Raw genomic sequence first — 22,896 nt, 5'->3', positions numbered from 1 at the left:
TTGGAGGTGTTGCCTACCAATCTTTCTGGAAATGCTGGCGAGCTAAACAGTACTTCTGTCTGGCAATAACAATTCCTTTATGTTCCCATAGTTATTTTTGGTGTATTCTCAATGTCCAGCCGGTTTATATCTTTGCTGTGCAGTGAACCCGCACCAAGAATTGCTTTCTGGTGGAATACAGGAAGTTTAAACAGAAAGTGTTGTGTGCCCATGGGCTCACATTTTTATTGTCCCCAAGAATCATTGCACTCTCTGCCAACCATAAGTCAAAGTTCTCTGTCCTATAACTCTTATGGCAAAAATGTCAAACTAGATTCTAAAGTGCTGGGATCTTCTTTTTCTACCGTAAATGCTGCACAATTAATATTCTTGTTATTAGAATTTTCCTTATAATCAAGTAGCATTTCAGAAGTCATCTTTTTGGTTTGAAGATCACTATTCTCTATTTTTTCATTTGCTACATGATTGGCAAATGTTTGTGATCAATTAAGTTATAACAAAATCTATATACATACGTAGATTTCTTGAAAGATGGGGTGCCTAATAATGCAAGCGGAGTTTAATTGTATTATCTTGTTCCTTTAATTATTTGTGTAATTTTCTTAGTTTGGTTGCAGTTTTCACTCTAAAGCAATTTTTATTAGAATGCGCCATTAAAAGACTGTTCTTTTTCTTTAAAAATATCACTGGATGAATATTCTACACTTTTTTGTACCTATGATTACCATTATACTGCTTAATTAAACAAATGGAGGAGTACCACCATAGAGAATCAGAACAATTCCTAATGGGGTGTGTAGAAGACAAAAGGAAGGGATTTATCCTTTTGTAAAAAAACCCTCACTCACCAACCTAGTGGTGACATGCTTAATCATCAGGGTCCACTCTGATGACCTAACGCCACCAGGGTGTGCTAAAACACCTGAATTACAGTGGAGCAGGTTGTGGGTGTAAAGACCCAAAGTATCTATGTATGTATGTATCCATGTATGTGATCTGGTCAAATAGATACTTTGGGTCATAACTACCCTTACAGTATCTCATCACTTTTTTTAACATTGTCCAGTTGCTTGTAAATAAAATGTATCTTCCCAGCAAGTTAAACCAGGACAATTTTTAACACCTTTTTTTGTACTTTACACCCACAACCTGCTCCACTGTAATTCAGGTGTTGTAGCACACCCTGGTGGCGTTAGGTCATCAGGGTGGACCCCGATGATGAAGCATCCACTAGGTTGGTGAGTGAGGGTTTTTTTACAAAAGGATAAATCCCTTCCTTTTGTCTTCTACACACCCCATTAGGAATTTTTCTGATTCTCTATGGTGGTACTCCTCCATTTGTTTAATTAATTGATACTCAGGGGAACAGGAGTACTCTCCATTCACTCAGTGTGAACACGATCCCTTGCTCTCTCTTTTGTTCGTTTATAAACCATTATACTGCATCAAGACTGCTCAATTAAGTTACCATAGACAGTAAGGGCAACTTTCCGCCAGGCATAGTGTATTCTATGTCAAAGTGCGTAGGGAACACTAGTAACTTCACCTGTTGTGTTTGTTTTACTTAGGCATTATTTAAAATGTATATTTAATATTACCTCTTAGTGTCAGGCATTATCATCAATGAGATTACACAGAGTAGTAATTTCATCATAATAGCGATACCTGACACATCAAAGAGTGAGGAGAAGGCCTGGCGACCTAGGCATATTTCACATTTCTAAGCATGAAAACAAAATGTGGTAATATATTGTTTTTATAGAAGGCTGTAAATAACAGGTAATTACTCAGAAGAATGTACTGACCTTGTTAGAAAGAAGGTCTGAGTTTGTCTTCCTTGGAATTTAACTTCTCATCTTCAGCTGATTTACAAAGACACAGAGTGCACACACTACGATTTTCACAATGTCTCAGTATGCAAAATTCTATTTGGAAACAGTTACTTATAGGGACAGATTCACTCTATTATATAGAGACAACAGCACACTCAGTTACTATTTCATGTCAATGTATGTACACTGCATATCCAATATGATTAATAGAATACTTTATTATTATCAATCAGGGCAATGCAAATTGCAATACGTAGGTCGCTAGACTAATTTATTCATATAAATACAGCGCAGTGTGCTTATCCTAACAAGCTGTTCCCATTATTGCACACAATTTCAAAGGGGGGGGGGGCGCAATTTCTTTCATGTCTATGATACATCCTGATAATGGTCTAATCAGTGTGACCTTAGGACCTGTATGTCTTCAAGTCCCAACTTCTCAAAAGAAAATTGGAATGGTTAAAACCGATAAAAGTGGTGGGAAGGGAAAAATGGCGGCTGAGCGATCATCAAGGAACCAAACAACTATGCAGAGGGGAGGCAACAGGCTTGTACTGCTGCAGCCTCTTAAATTCCTATAGAAGTGCCTTACTTTCCTCCAGAACGTGCTCTGATTGGTTCTAGTGTTAGTCTGACTTGGAAGTTCACCTAATAATTTTGTGCTGCAGCCTCTGCAAATCAGCTATTCAAAGTCTCCATTTGTGATTCCTGCACTTTCTCTCCCTGATCTTTAGCGAATTTCCAGGGATCTTGGTATTACCTGCCACTCTGAAACATCCGTTCATGACAGAAACCGGATTCCAAGATAAGCTGAGAAACTAGTCATAAACACTCTAAATTAAGTACGTCTCCCGATAGGATGCATAAAACCTGGTGCCTTCACCCTAGTAAACTAGGAAAACTGCCACTCTCCCACACAACCTATGAAGCTTTAAACACTACGTCTTTCTAAGCAGACTCGCAGCAAAAATCTTCCCCAATTTAAGTTATGCAACACAGGGCATACAAAACAATGCCTCGAGTACTCATTTAAAAGAAACAAGTAACTCATGTTTTTGAACATTTAAAGGTATATCTGCAGTACAAAAGTGGATATATTATAGATCCATTTAATGAACTTATTTACTACAAGGACAGGTACAATTATTAAAATACAAGAAATATGACCCATTCATTCTGCTTTGCTTTTCTTTTCTTTATCAGCTTTCCGTTTCCGTTGTAGCGTCTTGAGTTCAGTCATTACTCGTAATGTTTTACAAACCCAATTAATCTGAAAAGTAAAAATAAAATAGGTAAAATCAATATTTCTGAAACAGTATGCTTCACAACACTGCATTAGCATGGGTGTGTGGAATGTTTATGACTGATAATTCTATTGTCAAGATAATACACTTGAAATACAGTCAGAATGGCAGCTCTTGCTGCCGGGAGAGAGGAGCACCCCGCAATGAAGAGCTGTGAACCAATAAACCATTCCACAGGTACTGGTGGCGTGATAGACCTTTAATTACCATAGATTGGCGATGATGAGCCAGCCAAAGTGGACTGAGACCTCTTCATTCGTGGATGTGAATCAACAAGCAAGTCTCCCTAGCCCTGGTGAACCCTTCTCTGCTCCCCTGAGGATAATAGATTCTAACAAAGGCTTATGGTCAGTACGGAGAGTAATCTGATGTACCTATATGTATGTTCTAAAATATTGTATTCCCCATGCTGCTGCTAAGGTCTCCTTCTCGATGAGAGAATGGTGATGCTCAACAGCAGTCAAGGAGCGTGAAGCAAAGGCTACAGTTCTTTCAGGTAGGCAAACCTTCTGCGATCACATTGTGCCAATGCCAGTAGCACTGACATCAACCATTACAACTGTGTTATTTTCCGTAACAAACGGTACAAGGATGCTTGCATCACAAATGTTTTTCTTTATGTTATCACAACGTTTTTGTTACTCCGCACTCCACAAGAAATCAATTCTCCGTCAGTGTTTTCAAACAGTCATCAGTGTTTTCAAACACTTCGTTTTGCTAGCAAAGTTTTGATCAGATTACGAGTAATACTCGATTAGCCCTAGAAAAGACTGTAATTCGTCCTTGTTATGTGGAATAGGCACCAATCTTATTGTTGCAAGCAAATATTTTTCCAGTTTCATTCCTTCCAGTGACAATGAGTGTGCCAAGTATACAACTTTGGTCACCAGGAATGCACATTTGCTTGCTAATAACTTTGCCACCATTTGGTGAACCTCCACAAAACTTTGCAGACCTATTCAATTTTCTACATTGGCAAATGGCACAAAGTTTCATGATGATTCATTAAGGGGTTGCAAAGAAAAAAGGAGGCGTTTGTCATAAAATGCGCTCTTCCACCAATGCATTTTCCATACAGTTTGTACTTAGCTGTTTACGGTTAACTGGCTGAACAGATTTTAATGAAAAGTGACAGGAAAAGAGTAAACTCTTTTTGGTAGAAGATGTAATTTGGTTATGTAGTTTTAAATTTAAAAGGAACTGAAACCTAATGAGATGTTAGGCCGCAGTAATTTCACGGTAAATATATATATATATATATATATATATATATATATATATATATATATATATATATATATAACGCTCCAAAATCCTTCCAGACTCGTAGAAGAACACAACAGCACTCGAGGGTGGAGGGTTTCAACACGCTTAGGTTTTATTCAGCGAGGGGGGTGCACACAGACGCGTTTCGGCGTTCTGCCTTCGTCAGTGTGTGATGCAGTGTGTTTACTCCCGACATGTTTTTAAACATCATCTGTTCACTCCCACATCCACTAGAGCATAGACATAGAAAGGGGACTCGCACCATACATTGAATGGAGGCAGCCATCTTGCAATGTATATTTTGGATCACATTGATTAACATTGAACAAGAGATAAAGCAAGCGTTCAAGCCCACTAATGGGCAACAGCCATATTATATGTATGGTATATGTCACATACTAATCCTGAATTGGACAACAACATACAGCCGTGGATCGGCTAATGTCCCCTTATATAAAGTGCATAGTCAAATGCATTAAATCCAAATATGAGACTTATGTTTCAACAACATTTCAACAGCAGTTACTCATACCTAGAATGCGGGATTCCTGTAGTGAAATGCCTCACGTGCAGCAACAGAGAACATGTTAGACTAAATGTAATCTAAACATCACGTATCATTATAAGAATCAATCTCTCAGAAAAGTGTGATGAAAATCAAAGGTACAGTGAAAGAAATCATAATAATATTAATAATAATCTGCGAGAGTCTCTCTCGATAAACCCATATATAGATCCAAAGAAGGAGGAGTATTCTGCAATTCTCAAACTCAGAGTACATTGTACAGTCATTTAGAAAGGTCTAAAACCGATCAAAAGATATGGGTCATTTGGCATGGAAAGGTCTCTCACAGATTTCTCATCATATGACATAGATCAAACAAGTTTCAAGAGCTTATGTATACAATGGTGTACAGTCGATCCAAAAACATGACACTCACGAAGTTCTAATTACAGTTTTTTTGAGAATGGACTGTCATCATGGATCAATGTGCTTCTCATATTGTTAACAGATCTTTTAAGCTTACTTCCCCAGGTGAAAAGCCATCTCCTCCCCACTATTCAGACCTTTGGGGTATTTAGTTGTGAGATCTATGATATATCTAGACTCAAGTCTCCTCAATCTACGTAAGCGATCACCGCCGCGTATATTAGGAGGTACAACATCTAGGCCAAAGTATTGGAGCTTGCTCCGATCTCGGTTGTGGGCCTCCGCAAAGTGGCGAGCTACCGGATAAGCCTGGTCCACTTTGTCAATGGCTCTCATATGCTCGAGTATTCTGAGCTTGATCTCCTTAATCGTACTCCCAATATAGCGTAAGCCGCAAGGACACTGCAGACAGTAGACAGCATATTGCGTGCTGCAGGTGATAAATTTGTTGATATACATTTTTCTACCAGTGTCAGGTATGATGTAGGAAAGAACTCGTTTACTTCCTGCGCACGCTTTACAGCGGCCGCAGGGGTAAAAGCCTCTTTGCTCCCTTAAGGTGTTACTTTTTCGGGGCATTTTCTCGAAATGACTGGTCACCAGCATGTCGCCTATAGATCTGGCCTTACTGAAAGTTAGGAGTGGCTGGGATGATAGATCTTCTTTGAGCACAGTGTCTGTGAGGAGAATATGCCAATTCATCCTTAACATAGCTCTAAATGTTTCGGCTCCTGATGAGTAGGGAGTTATAACTCTAAATTTTCCCTTATTATCACCTGGTATTCCTCTACGGTTCCCATGGTCAGGAATGTTGGTCAGGAGGGTCTGTCTCTCTATTCTTCTGACTCTATTTAAGGTATTGTTCAATAATTTTTCACCATAACCCCTGACCATAAATCGGGATATGCATTCCGAAGCAGCCGCTTCGAAGTTAGATGTTTTTGAACAATTCCTACGGAGCCTCAACAGTTCCCCGTAGGGGATACTGTTGATCAATTGGGGAGGGTGACTACTGCTGGCAAAGAGTGTTGAGTTGCCAGCAGTTTCTTTCCTGAAAAGGTTTGTGTGGAGTTGTCCTTCTTCTACATATATCTTGAGATCCAGATAGTCCGCTGCCACCGGACTTACTGTTCCCGAGAAATGGAGATTGATTGTATTTCTATTCAGGACATTGATGTATTCATAGGCTGTTTCAGAATCGCCTTTCCACACTAGGAAAAGGTCATCAATGTACCGATGCCAGCGGATGACCTTTCCTTCTTTCCCTCCTAGTGTACAGCTACTGGGCACCTGCTCCTCCCACCAGCCCACGAAGAGGTTCGCGTAGCTGGGGGCAAAGCAGGTACCCATCGCCGTAGTTGGCGTTGTTCTAATGCATGCTTCACAGCCTCTAGTCCATGGTGGTGTTCAATAATTGTATAGAGACTGGTGATGTCTAATACCATCAATAAATAACCTTGTTCCCACACCAAGTTCTGTAGTTTTATCAGAAAGTCTTTTGTGTCTCGCACATAAGAGTCCAAGGTAGATACCAAAGGAAACAAAGTGTGGTCCACAAAGCGAGACATATTTTCTGTGAGGCTCCCAATAAAGGAGATGATTGGTCGACCAGGTGGACAGTCACGATGTTTGTGCACACACACACACACACACACACTGTAGCCCTTGCCGATCTCAAAGGAGAACATGAATTGCTAATAACTGCCTTTACAAAAGTAAAAGGCAGCCTATTGTTTAGCTCATACTTAGTCTGTATTGTTGGTTTTACTGTGAAATGTAGTGTAATATATTGCGAGTATAAGAAGGCTTGAGGTACTTTCAATAAATATGTAACAGTAGTTTTATTACTTAATATATTTTAAAAAATTACAGTGTTGCAGTAATATCTAGAAATTACCTCAGTACTTAGAATTTATTTTTTTACATGTTAAATAATTGAAAATGCACTCTACTACACTATATTTCACAAATATAATTGTGAATATAAAAGAATATAAAGGGGATAGGGCGCTCGACCTTGGCTCTGGGGAACTTAACTCCAGCCTCGGTAATGATGCTAAAACATCCTGTGATTCTGGGCAAATCACTTAATCTCCCGGTGCCTAACAAAAATGAATGTGTGTCCTCATGTAAAGTAACTGGTGCTCTGTAAAGCGCTCCGATACCCGATTCGGGTCTAGTTTGCGCTATATAAAACTCTGAAAAAAAAAAAAGGATGACTTACAGTTTATTTTTCATTTTTTACATATATTTTTTTATAAGTTAGAGTACCACTGTACAACCTAGAAAGTACTGCAGTCCTCACAAAATAAAAAATGTAGATCAAAAATACACTGTACTACACATTTCACAAATATAAGGACTTAGTGTCTTTTTATTTTTTACATATGTTTTTATTTTATTTTTTTAATTATAGAGTCAGCAGTATTACCTAGAAAGTACAGCTGTACTTACAAATATTTAAAAAGACTGGAAAAAATGAAAACGTTACAGTACTACATTGTATTTCACAAATATAGAATACTACAGTGTATTTTTTGCATAATACATTTTTGTATTATTTCTGTAACTTATGCGGTACTTGCTACATACTACTGCAGTACTCCGCAAATGTATAAAAAAATAGATATATACAGTAATAACACTAGTTTTACTTACCTTTACAGAATTACCGTAACTGCTTTATTCTTTACTATGCACTTATAGTTCAGTAATACACTATATTTCAAAGTAAAAGCCAGAACGCAGACTGTGTGGTTTAAATAACATGGCTGTCTTTTACTTTCATAAAGGTAGTTAGTAGCCAATTATATACTGCTTTGGTAACAGAGGAAGATGGCAGCCGAGTAGGAGCTCTACCTCCGAGCTCCTGGGTTGGGGAATACCATGAACGTTTAACATTATCCTCCTGAGTATGAGTATATGCAGGTTGACAAGATGGGAACAGCAATGCCAGTGACATGTTAAGAGCAGCATGATGCCAGATTGTGTATCTTTGACACTGAGAAGGTGAAGGTGAAGAGGAAGTTGCGAATATGTTTTAAGCAGAGTACAGTATGACTTATCTACACATTAGTTATACAAAATAATAAGAGAACAAGTGTAACCACCTACCACAATTATGATGGCATTACACAACAATGGCGCCGAAAATACCAGAGAAATGAACATCCCTCCAGAATCAAAATATTGCTGTTTTGAAAATACTCTGAAAAAAGAAAAAATAATTATCATTACAAGCCAGACAAAACAAATAAGGCATTAAACCCCCGCCAACCAACCAACAACTTGTAAAACAAATTAAAAATAGAATACAACAATGAAAAATATATATGTCTCTAAAAGAAACCTTAATCCCTAGTCAAAATGTTCTGTTTTTTTGTTAATGTCATCATGTTTTATGTTTTGCTGCTCCCTGTGGTGTCATTACACTGAAGAGAACTTAAATGCATCTCTATTTCTTGCGACTCTTGAAAGTAAATAGGGCCTACTTTTATGAGAGAAATCGGTTTTCTATTCCACCAGGGCGATATCAGACGGACTTGAGCTAAGAGGAGAGAGAAGCTTTGAGCAAACAGAAAGGCTTTAGATCGCAAACAGTTTGAAGGGGGCTACGGATCCTTTCCAGCAGCTCAAATTATAGTTTCAATACATTTCTTTGGAAAGTAGTGTGTTGTTGAGGAAGTAGCCAAGGGAATTTAACATCTGAATCCAAAGAGTCAACCATGGAGAGAAATCGGTTTTCTATTCCACCAGGGCGATATCAGACGGACTTGAGCTAAGAGGAGTGAGAAGCTTTGAGCAAACAGAAAGGCTTTAGATCGCAAACAGTTTGAAGGGGGCTACAGATCCTTTCCAGCAGCTCAAATTATAGTTTCAATACATTTCTTTGGAAAGTAGTGTGTTGTTGAGGAAGTAGCCAAGGGAATTTAACATCGGAATCCAAAGAGTCAACCATGGAAATAACATGAATTAGTTATCGGGGAGTTCCTTTCCGTTCTGTGTTATAAAAGGAAATCTTTTCATATACGCACTATTTAGTGTCGTACTAAGCCATTGCATCTATATCCCCCTGGCATGAAACCGGATGCCTTTGGCAGAAATACAGGCAGACTATGTTGCACATTCAGTGTAACTCTCCAAACATCGAAAGAAAGCGAATTAATCACGCCTTGTTATTAGACACATTACGTATCCTTTTGTAGGTGGACTTAGAATAAGGACAAGGAGCTTTTTAAGAAACAAAAGTGTCAATGTAGACAGGCAAGGCATTGGTGAGGTCACTTGCCTCAATGCTAATGAGGCTGGGAATTGTTCATCAGCAGCTGCAATTTCTTTGTAAACATTTTTTTAAAAACATGCCTTTGCAAATTCAAAACAGCGTTTGGGGAGCAGTTGCCTGCGTACAAAATTCGATTCATGGGGTATGAGAGTGCTTTAGAGCTGCGTAGGTGCCTATTCTATATTGAGGAGTCTCCGTAGAAGCTCCATTGTAGAGGAATCTGCGTCCCCTTGGACAGCATGCCCAGATATACTATGCAGATGGAAGTGGCAAACAACTGTCTCCTCTACAGGTACTGTGGTGACCAAAGACCACGGATTATTCCCTCAATCCGAGAAAAGTTTTTACAATCATTACTGGTGAAAGGTGTCAACTTAACATTGCAGACAGAAGGTACCACACTTACTACTAACAGGGGGGTGGGGAGAGACCACGGACATAAGGAGGGAGTAAAAAAAAAAATCTTTGTTTTGTTGGATCAAAAACTAAAACTGGTTGCGAGTCATCTATGACGCTTGCTGTTGTAACTTTGGCTTTTCCCCTTGCCTTTACCTCTCCTCTCGACTACTCTTGATTCATTCCTTCCCTCCTTCCTCTCCTTTCCCCCCTCCTCCTCTTCTCCCAGTAGTACATTTCATTCCAGTAGAATGTTGGCGTGAAGGTCACCTTAGAATGTTGGTGACTTCACTTGTCAGCTGGTACGTGAGGATCTAGACTGAATAAATGTCCTCCTTCTCCTCAAGCTGTGTGGATGCGTTATTCTTAACAATTGGCGACGATTCAGCTGTGCTGGGGACAGCCTAGATCCTCTCCCCAGTTTCTACTACCAGCGCGTCTGCCACCTCCGATTTGTTTCTTTAGTCGGGCTCCTGCGAGGTGGAGAGTGCCTGCCATGAGGGTCACCCTTTTTCCACAAGCACTTGTTTGTATTTTGTCTGCGGTATCTGCGCACCCACTGAGGGGTGTTCCTCCTCCGTGAGCAGTTCTGCTTCTGCTGTGGCAGCGAGTTTGTGATGGCTTGCCGTGCCTCATTCCAGTGAAGGAGTATACCTCTTCCATGAGCAGTTCTGCCTCAGAGGTGGTGGTGAGTGCTGTGCGCATGTGGCGACTTGCTGCGCCTTGCTTTGCTTTCCTGCCTTCCTCCTTGTGGTGTCTGGACGGCATTTTCATTGTTGGGCGTGGTTACCTGTTACCAGTGTGCACCGTGCTGTTGAAGGAAGGAATCGGACTATTGGCAGGATGTTAATTGCAGGCAAGCGGCCTGCCACTGTGAAGCTATCACCACCGGCTGCTTCCTGGTGCCTGCCCCTTGCCCTAAGTTGACTCAAATGACGCAACATGCCACTCTGCTCCCTTTCCTCAGAGAGTTGTAGCAGAGGCAATTTCACTGAGGGAGGGGCGGGCGGCGCTGCCTCGTTTTAATTGCCGCATGTTGTGTATGCTTATTCCTTTCTTTCACGCGTTCTTCCGCGTGCTGTTCTTGCGCGCTGTCTTCTCGCGCATTGTATATATTCAAATGTGTGTTATTGCTCAAATATGTTGTATTGGTTCATGGCACGATCTGCGATCGTGCCATTCCACAGTTGAGGGTTAGTTGGTCAGTTGCTGTTGGCTGACCGATACCTTTGGATGTGTCACCGGGAGATGCTTCTTATCTACAATTAAACTACCTTTTACAGCTACTTCTTTTGTGATTCCTGACTCAACAATTTGGCGACGAGGGACGGAGCATTTTGGAAGCATCTCCTTGTTTTATTTTTTTTTTCAATTTTTTTTTTTTATATAAACGAGTATCGAAGGATTTCGAGTCATTCAGACGTGATTTCAGATTTACAAAGTTAATTCCTGGCACTTCTAATTAATTTGTGGAAATCCTTTCACCTACTTCGATTGTTTAAGCGCCTCTACTTCAAGTTGTTGCCGCCTGTGATTAAGCGCCTCTACTTCATGTTGTTGCCGCCTGTATGTTGTTGCCGCCTGTGAAACACGAAGGGAATTCATGTTTCCTTTCTGTACGCCGCACAACATTTATGCATGAGGAGCCTTGTTTGGTTTATTTTCAAGTCGAGAGGTGATTGGATCTATCGGGTTGAGACGCTACTCCCCGGTCTTGGAAAGAAAGGAGGTGACTCGTTCCACGAAGGTGAAGTTATTTCGTGTTTGCTAATCGACGGTTTGAGACGCCACTTTCTTCGTTTAATAATCGGAATTCACGCTGATCAGACCACTAAAAGGATTTCACGTTGATCGAACCACTTAAAAGAAAACTTTACATCACGCTGATCGAACCACTTAAAGGAAAACTTTAAAACCTTCATATTTCAACGCTCTTGTTCTATTTAAAGAGAAGAATTCATCCCTTCAACAATTTAAGTTCATGACTGTTTATTTTTTTTAAATGACACATCGTTTTATTTAATTTATTATTTCTTTTCAGTGATAAGTTAATAGTTAAATCTTCATTTTAACTTTAAAAACAGCATTACTATGTGTGCACAAGGTTACACTCTTTCTCCTCCCCAGAGTTATTGGGCAGCTGGGAGTTCCCCTTGCATGCCTTGGATTGAGTGGAAAGCCTATTTTCTAAATTACATTGAAACTTTAGATGCTAACAGAAAAATGAAACCTCCAGAAAAGAAAGGTATTTTTTACATTGCTTAGGACCAGAAGGTTTAAAAGCTTTTAATCAACTACCAGCTTCACAAGCAAGTGGGGATGCTAATGTTTTTGAAAGAGCCTTATTTGATTTTGATAAATATTGTTCTCCTAAGGTTTGTATAGGAATTTCTAGATACAAATTCTTCCAGAGAAAACAACTAAGTGAGGAGTCTATTGATAATTTTGTTTCTTCCCTTAAAACTTTAGCCTTAGACTGCAAGTTTGGAAATTTAGAAGAAGATCTAATTAGAGATCAAGTTGTCATGCATTCATGTAATGAAAGTATACAAGAGAGACTGTGGATTAATGGTGATGAAAATTTAGATTTTGTTGTAGCTATTGTAAGAAAAGCTGAACTTTCATGTAGGAGTGCGCAACAAGTTAAAGGAAAGGATATCTCTGTAAGTAAGGATATTGTTTCTAAAATTAATTCTAAATATGACGATAAGCGTAAGGATTTTTCGAAAAAGAAACAACATTTTAGTCAAAAAAGCAATTCTGAAGAGTTTAAGAGTAATTTAAAATGTTACAGGTGCAATAGCAAATCTCATCTGGCTAATAGTAAGACATGTCCTGGTTTAAAACAAAAGTGTTCTAATTGTGGATTATATGGTCATTTTACTTCTGCTTGCAGAAAAAGTAAGACCAGCCAGAAAGTCAAGTGTATTGAACAGAGTGATAACAGTGAGGATGATACCTCGAGTGATTTCAACAACTGTTCTTTTGTTTTAAATGTTAAAGATTCTGCAGTTTTAAATGTTAATGATGCTGTGATTAAGAAAAAACCATTATGCGATATGGTTATTGGAGGGGTAAAAATCAACATGTATGCTGATTCTGGTTCACCATATTCTATTGTATGTGAATCTGTGTGGAGAAAGTTGTTTGTAGATAGACTAGGTAGCTATTTAGAAAAAAGTGACATTAATCCTGAAGGACATTCAGGAGGAAGAATAGACATTTTAGGTTTTAGAACATTGGTTTTCAGGTTCAAAAATAGAGAATGCATTGCAAAGCTTTATATTTCTAAGAAAGGTCCCTCAGTGCTTAGCTGGTTTGATCTAGGCAAACTTGGTATGATTTTGAACCCAAATAGTCCAAATCCAGTGATGCTAGTAGATGAGCAAAATGGGATTTCAGCTTTGTTGTTAGACAAATTTCCTAAAGTTTTTTCAAAAAATAGAGAAGTTAACTAGTTTTAAGCATGAGATTCGTTTGAAGGAAAATGCATGCCCTAAAGTGCACAAAGCTAGGAATATTCCTTTTGCTGTCCGAGGGGAAGTTCAAAATGAATTGGATGCTTTAGTAAAGGAAGGCATAATAGAAAGGATTGAGTCATCTGAATGGGTTTCTCCCATAGTGGTTGCCAGACGGGCCAATGGCAAGGTCAGACTTTGCATTGATCTTCGCCATCTTAACAAAAATATTGTAGTAGATCAATTTCCTCTCCCTCGCATCTCTGAATTGTTATGTTCTGCTGGTGGTTCTAAATTTTTCTCAACCATAGATTTATCAGCTGCCTACCACCAGATAGAGTTTAGTGAAAAGAGCAAAGACTTAACAGCATTTATCACTCCATTTGGGTGCTTCAGGTTTAATAGGATGCCTTTTGGTTTGGCGTCGGCTGCTGCCATTTTTCAGAGGGTGATGCAAGACATTTTAAAAAATTGCAAGAATGCTGTTTGCTTCCAGGATGACATTTTAGTTTTTAATGACAACAGAGAAAATCATAAATCTGCCTTGGAAGATGTTTTGGGTGCCTTAAACCTGCATGGTCTTACCATTAAGTATGAAAAATGCAAATTTGGCGTTCATTCCGTTAACTATTTAGGCCATGAACTGTGTGAGGAAGGAATTAAGCCTAAATCTAATTTATTGGAGGCTATCAAGTCTGCACCACATCCTAAATCTAAGGATGATGTAAGGTCATTTTTAGGTTTAGTTGAGTTCTATGCTAGATATGTACCTGATTTTTCTTGTAGAACATTCAATATCAGACAGCTAATTAAGAACAGGGTTACTTTTGAGTGGACAAATGAGTGTGAGAAAGAATTTTGTGATGTGAAGGATGCTATTTGTTCTGCCAATGCTCTTTCTTGTTTTGACCCTTCTCTACAAAATATTATTACTACTGATGCCAGTTCAAAAGGTCTTGGCGCAGTCTTTACTCAAAAGAACAAGAATGGCAAAGAGGTTGTCATTGCACATGCGTCCAGAGCTCTTACCCCTTCCGAGGAGAAGTATTCCACAATAGAGAGGGAAACGTTAGCATGTATTTGGGCTTTGGAGCATTTCAGAGTGTTTGTTTGGGGAAAAGAGTGTATATTGAGGAGTGACCATAAACCCCTAGTATGTTTACTTACTACTGAAGGAATGCTGAGAGCTTCAGCCCGTATTGCACGTATGTCAATGCGTTTACAAGATTTTATCTATGACATACAATATGTACCTGGGAAGGAAAATGTTTCTGCTGATTTTTTGTCAGGAATGCCTTTACCCATTCAGGAAGATTTGTATAACGAGTGGGATGATTTTCAAATTGCTATGATTCACGATGAAGGTCCTATTCCTATTAATCAGACTTTGTGGCGGAAAAATTTTGAGGATGATAACATTTTGAAAAGTGTTGCTAATTACATCACTAGTGCTTGGCCGGATAAGAAATATATTTGTTCAGAACTTAAGAGTTTCTGGGAAGTAAGATCTGAACTTTCATATAATGACTGTGTTGTTAAAAGAGGTGAACGTATTATTCTTTGAATGATTCTGGAGGAAGGATCTAAACCATTTGAGAACTGTGCCATCCAATTCCATTCTGAGTTTGAGGCATTCAAGGAGTCTTTTGTGGTTAACCGTTTCGACACACAAGAGCAGCAGAGATTTAACATTTTAGTACCAAATTTACTTGCTTTCAGCACGTCAATCTTGCCACATGGGCACAAGGTTAATATCCCTCATCATGAAGGGAGAACTCAGAACTCATTTTCACATGCACCTCCGACTTTAAGGCAAGCTCTATCAATCAATGAGCTTATCGTGTTCTAGCTAGTGGCATTCATCCCAGTTTTTTTGTGGGGTAAATCATAGTAGCGTACCTCCCTAATGCGAGCCACAAAATGAGAAGGGGTAATCGCTTCCCACTGAGACCCATACTGTGAAGATCCTCCGTCAACATGTGGAGATTTTTGGCACCATTATACAAACAAACAATACAGGCTGAGTCTGCATGGCACGCTATGTCCATGCTGCTGCCGCGCTCTGAGGCAGCGGCAGCTGCCAAGATATAGAGCGGGGAGTAGCGCAAACAAAAAAAAAGTACAGTGGGCTGAGTCTGCACCACACCCCATGGCCAGCAGCTGTGTTACTGGTGCAGCTATAAGGAGGCAAAGGTTGCCCGGGAGAAGAGCGGGAAGTGCAGGTTGAGTGAATCAAAGTAATGTACCTCCTGAATGCGAGCCGCAAAATGAGAAGTATTTTACCATTTAGCCCCATACTGTGAAGATACTCTATAACCATGGGGAGATTTTTGCCACCAATATACAAACACACAAAGTACGGCAGGTTGAGTCTACACGGTACGCCATGCCCAGCAGCTGGCGGGACTCTGAAGCAGCAGCTGCCCCGAACTAGAGAGGGAAGCAGCGCATACAAAGTCAACAAAAATGACAGCAGGCCGAGTCTGCCCGGCACGGCACGCCCAGCAGCTGTCTGGCAATAGAGCGAAGACTAAGCCAGCACCTATAGAAATTAGTTCTAGCACTCACACAATAACATATGCATGTCCCGTGATCACTGCTACCGTGCTGATTAAAATGAAAACGCAAAATAAAAATGTGTGCGTTTTGCGACGAGTGGTGGCAGAAAGTTAAAAGAGTTCTCCCGCACAGCAATTGAAACCTGAATGTGTAAGGAAACTGTGATTGACCGGTGCGCCTGGGCCTTGAACGGACGTGACGTAGGGCCAAAGTGAACAAGTGAGGAGGCACCAAAGGAAAAAAAACATAGGTGTGCGCCAATGGTAAGTAGGAGGCGGGAAAACGTGGGGATATTGACGACAAAAGGTCTTGCAGACAGTGCATGCGCGCTGATGCTCGACCTAAAAAACAAGGTAAATGGATGTTATAAATAGGGATTGTAATTTGTTACTTTACATGAAAGAAAACACACCTTAATTCAGGTTAAAAGGGCATCATAGTTAGTTGAAAACGTCAGTTAGGACAGTTTTAAACTAACAAAACCATTTACATTCACTTGTTAACTTGTGCCCTAAAGTAATTTTAACTTGTGACCTCATCATGCACTGCCATTTACCCCACATGACATCATTGATCACTGCAACATCTGAAATGACACTGTTGTTCACATTGTGCATGGCGGGTAAATGAGTTATAGTTCCTTTAGGGGATACATTCTAGTTTTAACTGACATTTTCACCCAACTATACTGTCCCTTTAGCCTTTGTGATATATGCAGGCACCCATACACACATGGCAGACAGCTAAAACACACATGCCCTCTCATGGAGTGCTTAACCGAAAAGAAAAAACATTTTCCCAAAAGTGAGCAGTAGAAAGCTATAAATCAGCCAAGGGATGGTAGAGGTGCTAAGCTCCAGAGGAGAGACAAAGACAGCAAACACAGCAAGAGGAAGGCAATCAATTGAATAATAAGCAAGCAAAATAACGACAAGGTCAATGAATAGTAAGCAATTGGAGGGCTGTAAGCCCACAGTATGTTTTTGGCAAGCTTACAAAAGGAATTTCTCGACCAGACAGCTTGAGTAGCTTGGGCAACAGCTAAAAAAAAAAAAAATATATATATATATATATATATGTATATATATATATACCAACCAATTCGTTCACAGTCCACAAGAACGACGTCCAGGCCACAAGTTGTATTCAGATCTGGATTTTTTTCACAGCCCTAATCGACGCGTTTCGGGAATTGCCTTCCCTTTCTCACGAGTACCATAGTCTGTTTGCATCCATTATTTAAAGTAAATCACATGACTTCATTGAAAGATAGACATAGCCAACAGACTACCATAACATCACATGTCTGGAGCTATATTATACATACATTTTTCAGCAATGTGTGGCATAATGTAAATCAATAGGATAAATAAATTCATTGGTCGCACATAATTTTGGAATGGGCGTAATACATTATACCGTATAGACGATGTTCACTCAACTTTTAAGGGGACGATCAACCCGTTCACATTATTTCTGACTTCCCTACAAAAGAGCGGGCTTATAGAAGGAAACGCTATAGCTCTACCCAACGAACGATCAAATGCGAATGTACGTGAATGATACAACTGATGGTTCGTAGCCCGTATCGGACCGTATTTTGAAGGAGAGCATAATCCGGTTTCATTTTATTTAATTTAAAATAATAGAATGCGGGTAATTCTTTCATATGATTTGAGTTGTCATGAAACCTTATCGAGTGTTAAAAGCCTTCCCTTTAAATTCAACGGGAAGTCAGAAATAATGTGAACGGGTTGATCGTCCCCTTAAAAGTTGAGTTGAGAAAGATGCATTGCTGGAGGTGAAGACTGAAGGCCTCATTTATGAAGCCATGCGTCACTTTAACGCCACCAGAGCGTCACTTTTTGTGACGCATCAGTACAGTAAAAAATGCACCTTATTCAGTCATATTTACAAAGTGGCGCATCTAGGTAGATGCGTCACTTTGTAAGCCCCTGCGCCACATTATTCCTACGTAATGGTGTAATGGTCACGCAAGAAAGGGTCGTAGAGGTGACGCAGTGAAATCTATGAGATATCACTGCGTCAATTTTATGACGCTGTTGCGTCCAAATATTACGCCTGTTTCACAGCAGACGTGCAGGCCCTTTCACATGGGGCCTGGCCCCATGTGAAAGGATGCATTGCTGGAGTTGCATAATTTTTGAGACACACTCCAGCAATACATCACTTTTGCGCTTACAGATACGTCTGAAATACTGACGTATCTGTAAGAACTTCCAACATAATACGTCATAAATTTAATATGACGCATGAGTAAAAGACTAAAGGCTTCATTTATGAGGCCATGCGTCACTTTAATGCCACCGGTGCGTCACTTTTTGTGACGCACCAGAGCTGTAAATAATGCACCTTATTCAGTCATATTTACAAAGTGGCGCATCTAGGTAGATGCGTCACTTTGTAAGCCCCTGCGCCACATTATTCCTACGTAATAGTGCAATGGTCACGCAAGAAAGGGTCGTAGAGGTGACGCAGTGAAATCTATGAGGTATCACTGTGTCAATTTTATGACGCTGTTGCGTCCAAATATTACGCCTGTTTCACAGCAGACGTGCAGGCCCTTTCACATGGGGCCTGGCCCCATGTGAAAGGATGCATTGCTGGAGTTGCATAATTTTTGAGACACACTCCAGCAATACATCACTTTTGCGCTTACAGATACGTCTGAAATACTGACGTATCTGTAAGAACTTCCAACATAATACGTCATAAATTTAATAGGACGCATGAGTAGAAGACTAAAGGCTTCATTTATGAGGCCATGCGTCACTTTAACGCCACCGGTGCGTCACTTTTTGTGACGCACCAGAGCTGTAAATAATGCACCTTATTCAGTCATATTTACAAAGTGACGCATCTAGGTAGATGTGTCACTTTGTTAGCCCCTGCGCCACATACCTACGTCAGGTGTAATGTATGCAAAAGGCACGTATTGACGCAAGAAAGGGTCGTAGAGGTGACGCAGTGAAATCTATGAGATATCACTGCGTCACTTTTCTGACGCTGTTGCTTCCAAATATTACGCCTGTTTCACAGCTGGCGTGCAGGCCCTTTCACATGGGGCTTGGCCGAATTGCTTGACGAATCCCCCCCCAAACTTTCAGGGAAGGACCGGAGCTCAAAGAGGCCATTTTGAGGAAATGTTCAGGCAGATTCGTCAACCGGCGCCAAAGTTATTCCAAATAGAATTTTGAGATTTAACATTGAAAAAAATCCTAACTATAACTACCTACTGGCGACCGCCAGTAGGATATATATATATATATATATATACATATATATATATATATATATATATATATATATATATATATATATATACACACACACACACACACACACACACATACACATATACACACCAAGACACCACAGCACATAAATTTGAACATTTGAAAGGGGTAAAGAGGTGTATGCTTAAGCCAGAAGAGTGTGAGAAAAATCCAGGAACTTCATGTATCTCTTGCCGATGCATAGGAAACGGGAAGAACTCCTGCACAAGACTGGACATTTAAGCAAGAGGGTTTTGAATTTTTTCAAAGCGACAGCATTCTTTATAAAAACTTTTTCTAGCCCTGGCTATAAATCTGGAAACTCCCCAAAATTTTGTAAGGGGGAGGAGCAAGAGGACATGATCTTGTTTGGTTTGATTTTTTATATAAAGAACATTTCAGTATGCCATACCATAACATTTAGATCTTGCTAGCAAGATCTCCACTTTTGCTTCAAATATTATCAAACTGCATGATGAACATTCATGTCTATGATGCAACTGACAGCAACTACATTACTCTGTTGCTGGCCCCGACACAACATGCCTTAATCTTGTTCAATGGGGGGCTTCTTTCCCCCATAAGGTGGGCTATATGATATACTTAATCCTTGCCCGGCCCAATAACATCTTCAATCACACAACAATCCCCATTGATTTGTCAGATTAGTCCTTGATTTTGTGTTTTTATACTGAAGCTAGGACATATCCCAGACACAATTTTAGCAATAGTCATAAATTACGTTTTAAGTTGCGGCGTAGGCCACATGACAGAGCACCTATGAGTGATATTATGAAAGTTCCTTCCTGTTACAACAAGAATGTGCAATGCAATAGGGCTTGCAGTTACAAGAGTTTAAGCTATTGGCATTGTAAATGACAATGTCTTTTATTTATGTTTTTTTAAACTAAAACAAAAATAAAAGGCATTATTTGCAATGTCAATAGCTCAAACTTGCGTAAATGAGAGACCTATTGAATTGCAAATGCTTGTTTTAATTATGTCGTACAGTGCCATTCAAGCTTCCGCGCATTCTGAAATCTTACTTCTTCAGAAACGAAGTTACACTGAAAGGTTTAAACAGATGGAAAATGAACATTGCCTGCTGTAGCAATCGATACCTGGACACTTAAGTAAGGGAGGGGTGTGAGGCACTGGGGAAAAGCTGGCCACACATTCATATGTAAGAGGGGCCTGCTCAAACTGTCCTGAGCAGGCTTTTTAAAAGAAAGGCTACACTCACTGCAGCCTAAGGTTTTTGGGGGAGAGGGAGCGTCAAAGAATTCCCTTCTCCTGCTGCTAGGAGGGAAATTGAATAATAGAGTTCCCAGCACTACACCCTGGGTTTGCACAGAAAACACTCAAACGCTGGGTCAAACTAACATGTAGGCCAGTGATCACAGTAAGAAAAACAAGCACTCTCATGGAGCGCAACATCAATGCAAGTTAATAAGAGTCTGCAGTGATGAAAGATGTCCATTTTTTCCATTGCAACATGTATTTTGTTGGTTAAAACAGGGTCGGGGAGGAGGCGTGAAGATGGCAGCCGGGCCGAGGGTGGCGGATTTTTTTCAGAAGGCTGTGGGTGTCACAGAGCCCTCCTCACGCAAACTATGTAGAGGTCTTTCCTATTTCCTGAACCACAGCTGTGGTGGTTCAGAAGACCCTGCAGTTCACTGGCTTCTAATGGGAGGCTAGAAGAGTCCAGTCGGTCTGTGTTGCTACCGTTACAGTACAAAAAAAAATTGTGCGTGCGGCTCTCACCCTGTGAGCAACATTAAGCTTCATGGGAGCAGCTCTTGCCCTGCAGGGATGGCTTGGAGAAGAGCTGGCTACCAGAGCCACCCACTATAGCCTTGTTGTGCCTCTGCGACTTTGAAGTCCTCAGGGCCTTTGTTACACAGGCAGCACTCTGTTTCATGAGTGCAGAGGGGGCATTGTTAGAGTGGGTGAAAGTGAAAGTGCGGTGGGAGTGAGCGAGATACCGCGAGCGTGCACATCTGTTGTCCGGGCACAAGCTGAGATCGCCAGAGAAGACATGCCGTGAGCGTGCACATCAGCTGTCCGGGCAAGTGCACATCTCTTGTCCACCTTTGGACACAACATCCACAACAATAGATCTCGCCAAGGCAAGCAGCGCATACGCTGCATTACTAGGCAAGACTTAAAAAAGGGCACCTTGACCGAGTCACCCGATCGACTAAATAGAACATTTACCACTCGGATAGCTCATTTTGGTACTATATCAAATCACTTGACTGGTAAAGCAGCTTGTAACCATACTAATAGTGTGTACAATTCTGAATTAAAAACAATGCAGCTACTGAATAGGACAGAGGAAAGTAAATGGAGATTAAAATATGATGAATTTTCTAGTCAGTTCAAGACTCAACTTACATAAGAAACAGCTACTGTATGCCACCAAAACCTGCTTCATCTTAGTTAAAAAACAAAAACAAAAAAAAAAAACCTGGAAAAAACAACCTTTATTTATCCTCCTCATCCCGGGAATTATTTGCAGCTATGTAAAGATTTATGTTCCCTGTCTGACATCTCTCTGACACTACTCCATCACAGGATCTATACAGTAGAGTAGCTACCGACTTGCATGATAAAGTCAGTCTTACTTATGAGGATATAATCTCTTCCCAACGCCATATCCTGGTTGACTTGCATCCTCCTACATCGAAAGGCGAATCTATTATCTTGCTATGATGGTTCGGCCACAGGGGTATACTACGCACTGCCGGAGGTGTGGAGGAAATTAGAGAAATGCACAGAAGCATTAGATCAGGTTCCTCAGAAGACGCCCCTCTTCACTCGGATGTTTCCTTTTTCTCTTGAACCGGTTCCTCTGCCTTTGTTGTGTCATGTCATTAATTCCTCATTCAAGGAAGGTAAGATACCAGCTACATGCAGAAAGGGGATTGTTACCTCACCTGTAAAACCATCTGATTTTGTTCTCTTTGACACAAAGAACTACAGATTCATTATGCTACTTCTAGCTGGAACTAAATCATGGAACTGAACTTTGCTAATTAGCTCCATACTTGATCTTCTCATTTTACTTGATTGGCAGGATTTTAACCCAAACTATAATACTGAGGCTGTACTGATCATTACGATTGATGAACTTGTTGCCCACCTTTCATATATTCGACCTTTTCATCGTGCTGCACAACGAAGAGAAGTGGAATCGGACCTAAGAGGGCTCAACTCCTAAAGATTCTTCCTGATTGGTCAAACAAGCTGGATCATTAACAACTTTTCAATTCAACAAAATATCACATTAGCAGGTGACTTAAGAATCAGCACTCACTCCTTTCTTGCCAAAAATCTACATGCGGTTGTGCAATTTAAAATCACAGCTTTGAGTTCAAGTACCTATTTTACAATTTCCTAATAGTGAAGTCTGACAATGGTCTTTAACATCCTTTAATTATTAGAGTTTTAAATGTTTTAGAATATGCAGATGAAGCCTTTTTTCTTACCAACTGTGCGTGTGTCATTGGTGCATAGTGGTTAGGTTCCTTTCTGTAAAATGTTCCCTTCACGAGGTTTTATGTGCTGTG

General features: G+C 40.2%; 1 protein-coding gene across 1 annotated transcript in view; it reads right to left on the bottom strand.

Moving 5' to 3' along the window:
• Nucleotides 1-2,908: 2,908 nt before the first annotated feature.
• The window catches only part of TMEM18 (transmembrane protein 18), an 85,273-nt gene continuing 65,285 nt past the window's right edge, over nt 2,909-22,896 (bottom strand). Inside the window, exons 4-5 of the mRNA XM_086926394.1 lie at nt 8,448-8,541; nt 2,909-3,102 (exon numbers count right to left, since the gene is read on the bottom strand). Coding sequence (XP_086782520.1) covers nt 3,004-3,102; nt 8,448-8,541 — 193 coding nt within the window. The 3' untranslated portion in view covers nt 2,909-3,003. The remainder of the gene's footprint in view (nt 3,103-8,447; nt 8,542-22,896) is intronic.

The sequence above is a fragment of the Lissotriton vulgaris genome, chromosome 6 (assembly GCF_964263255.1).
Source record: "Lissotriton vulgaris chromosome 6, aLisVul1.2, whole genome shotgun sequence".
Lineage (NCBI taxonomy): Eukaryota > Metazoa > Chordata > Amphibia > Caudata > Salamandridae > Lissotriton > Lissotriton vulgaris.
Note: the sequence above shows the minus strand (reverse complement) of the source record. Positions and strands in the feature narration are given on the sequence as shown.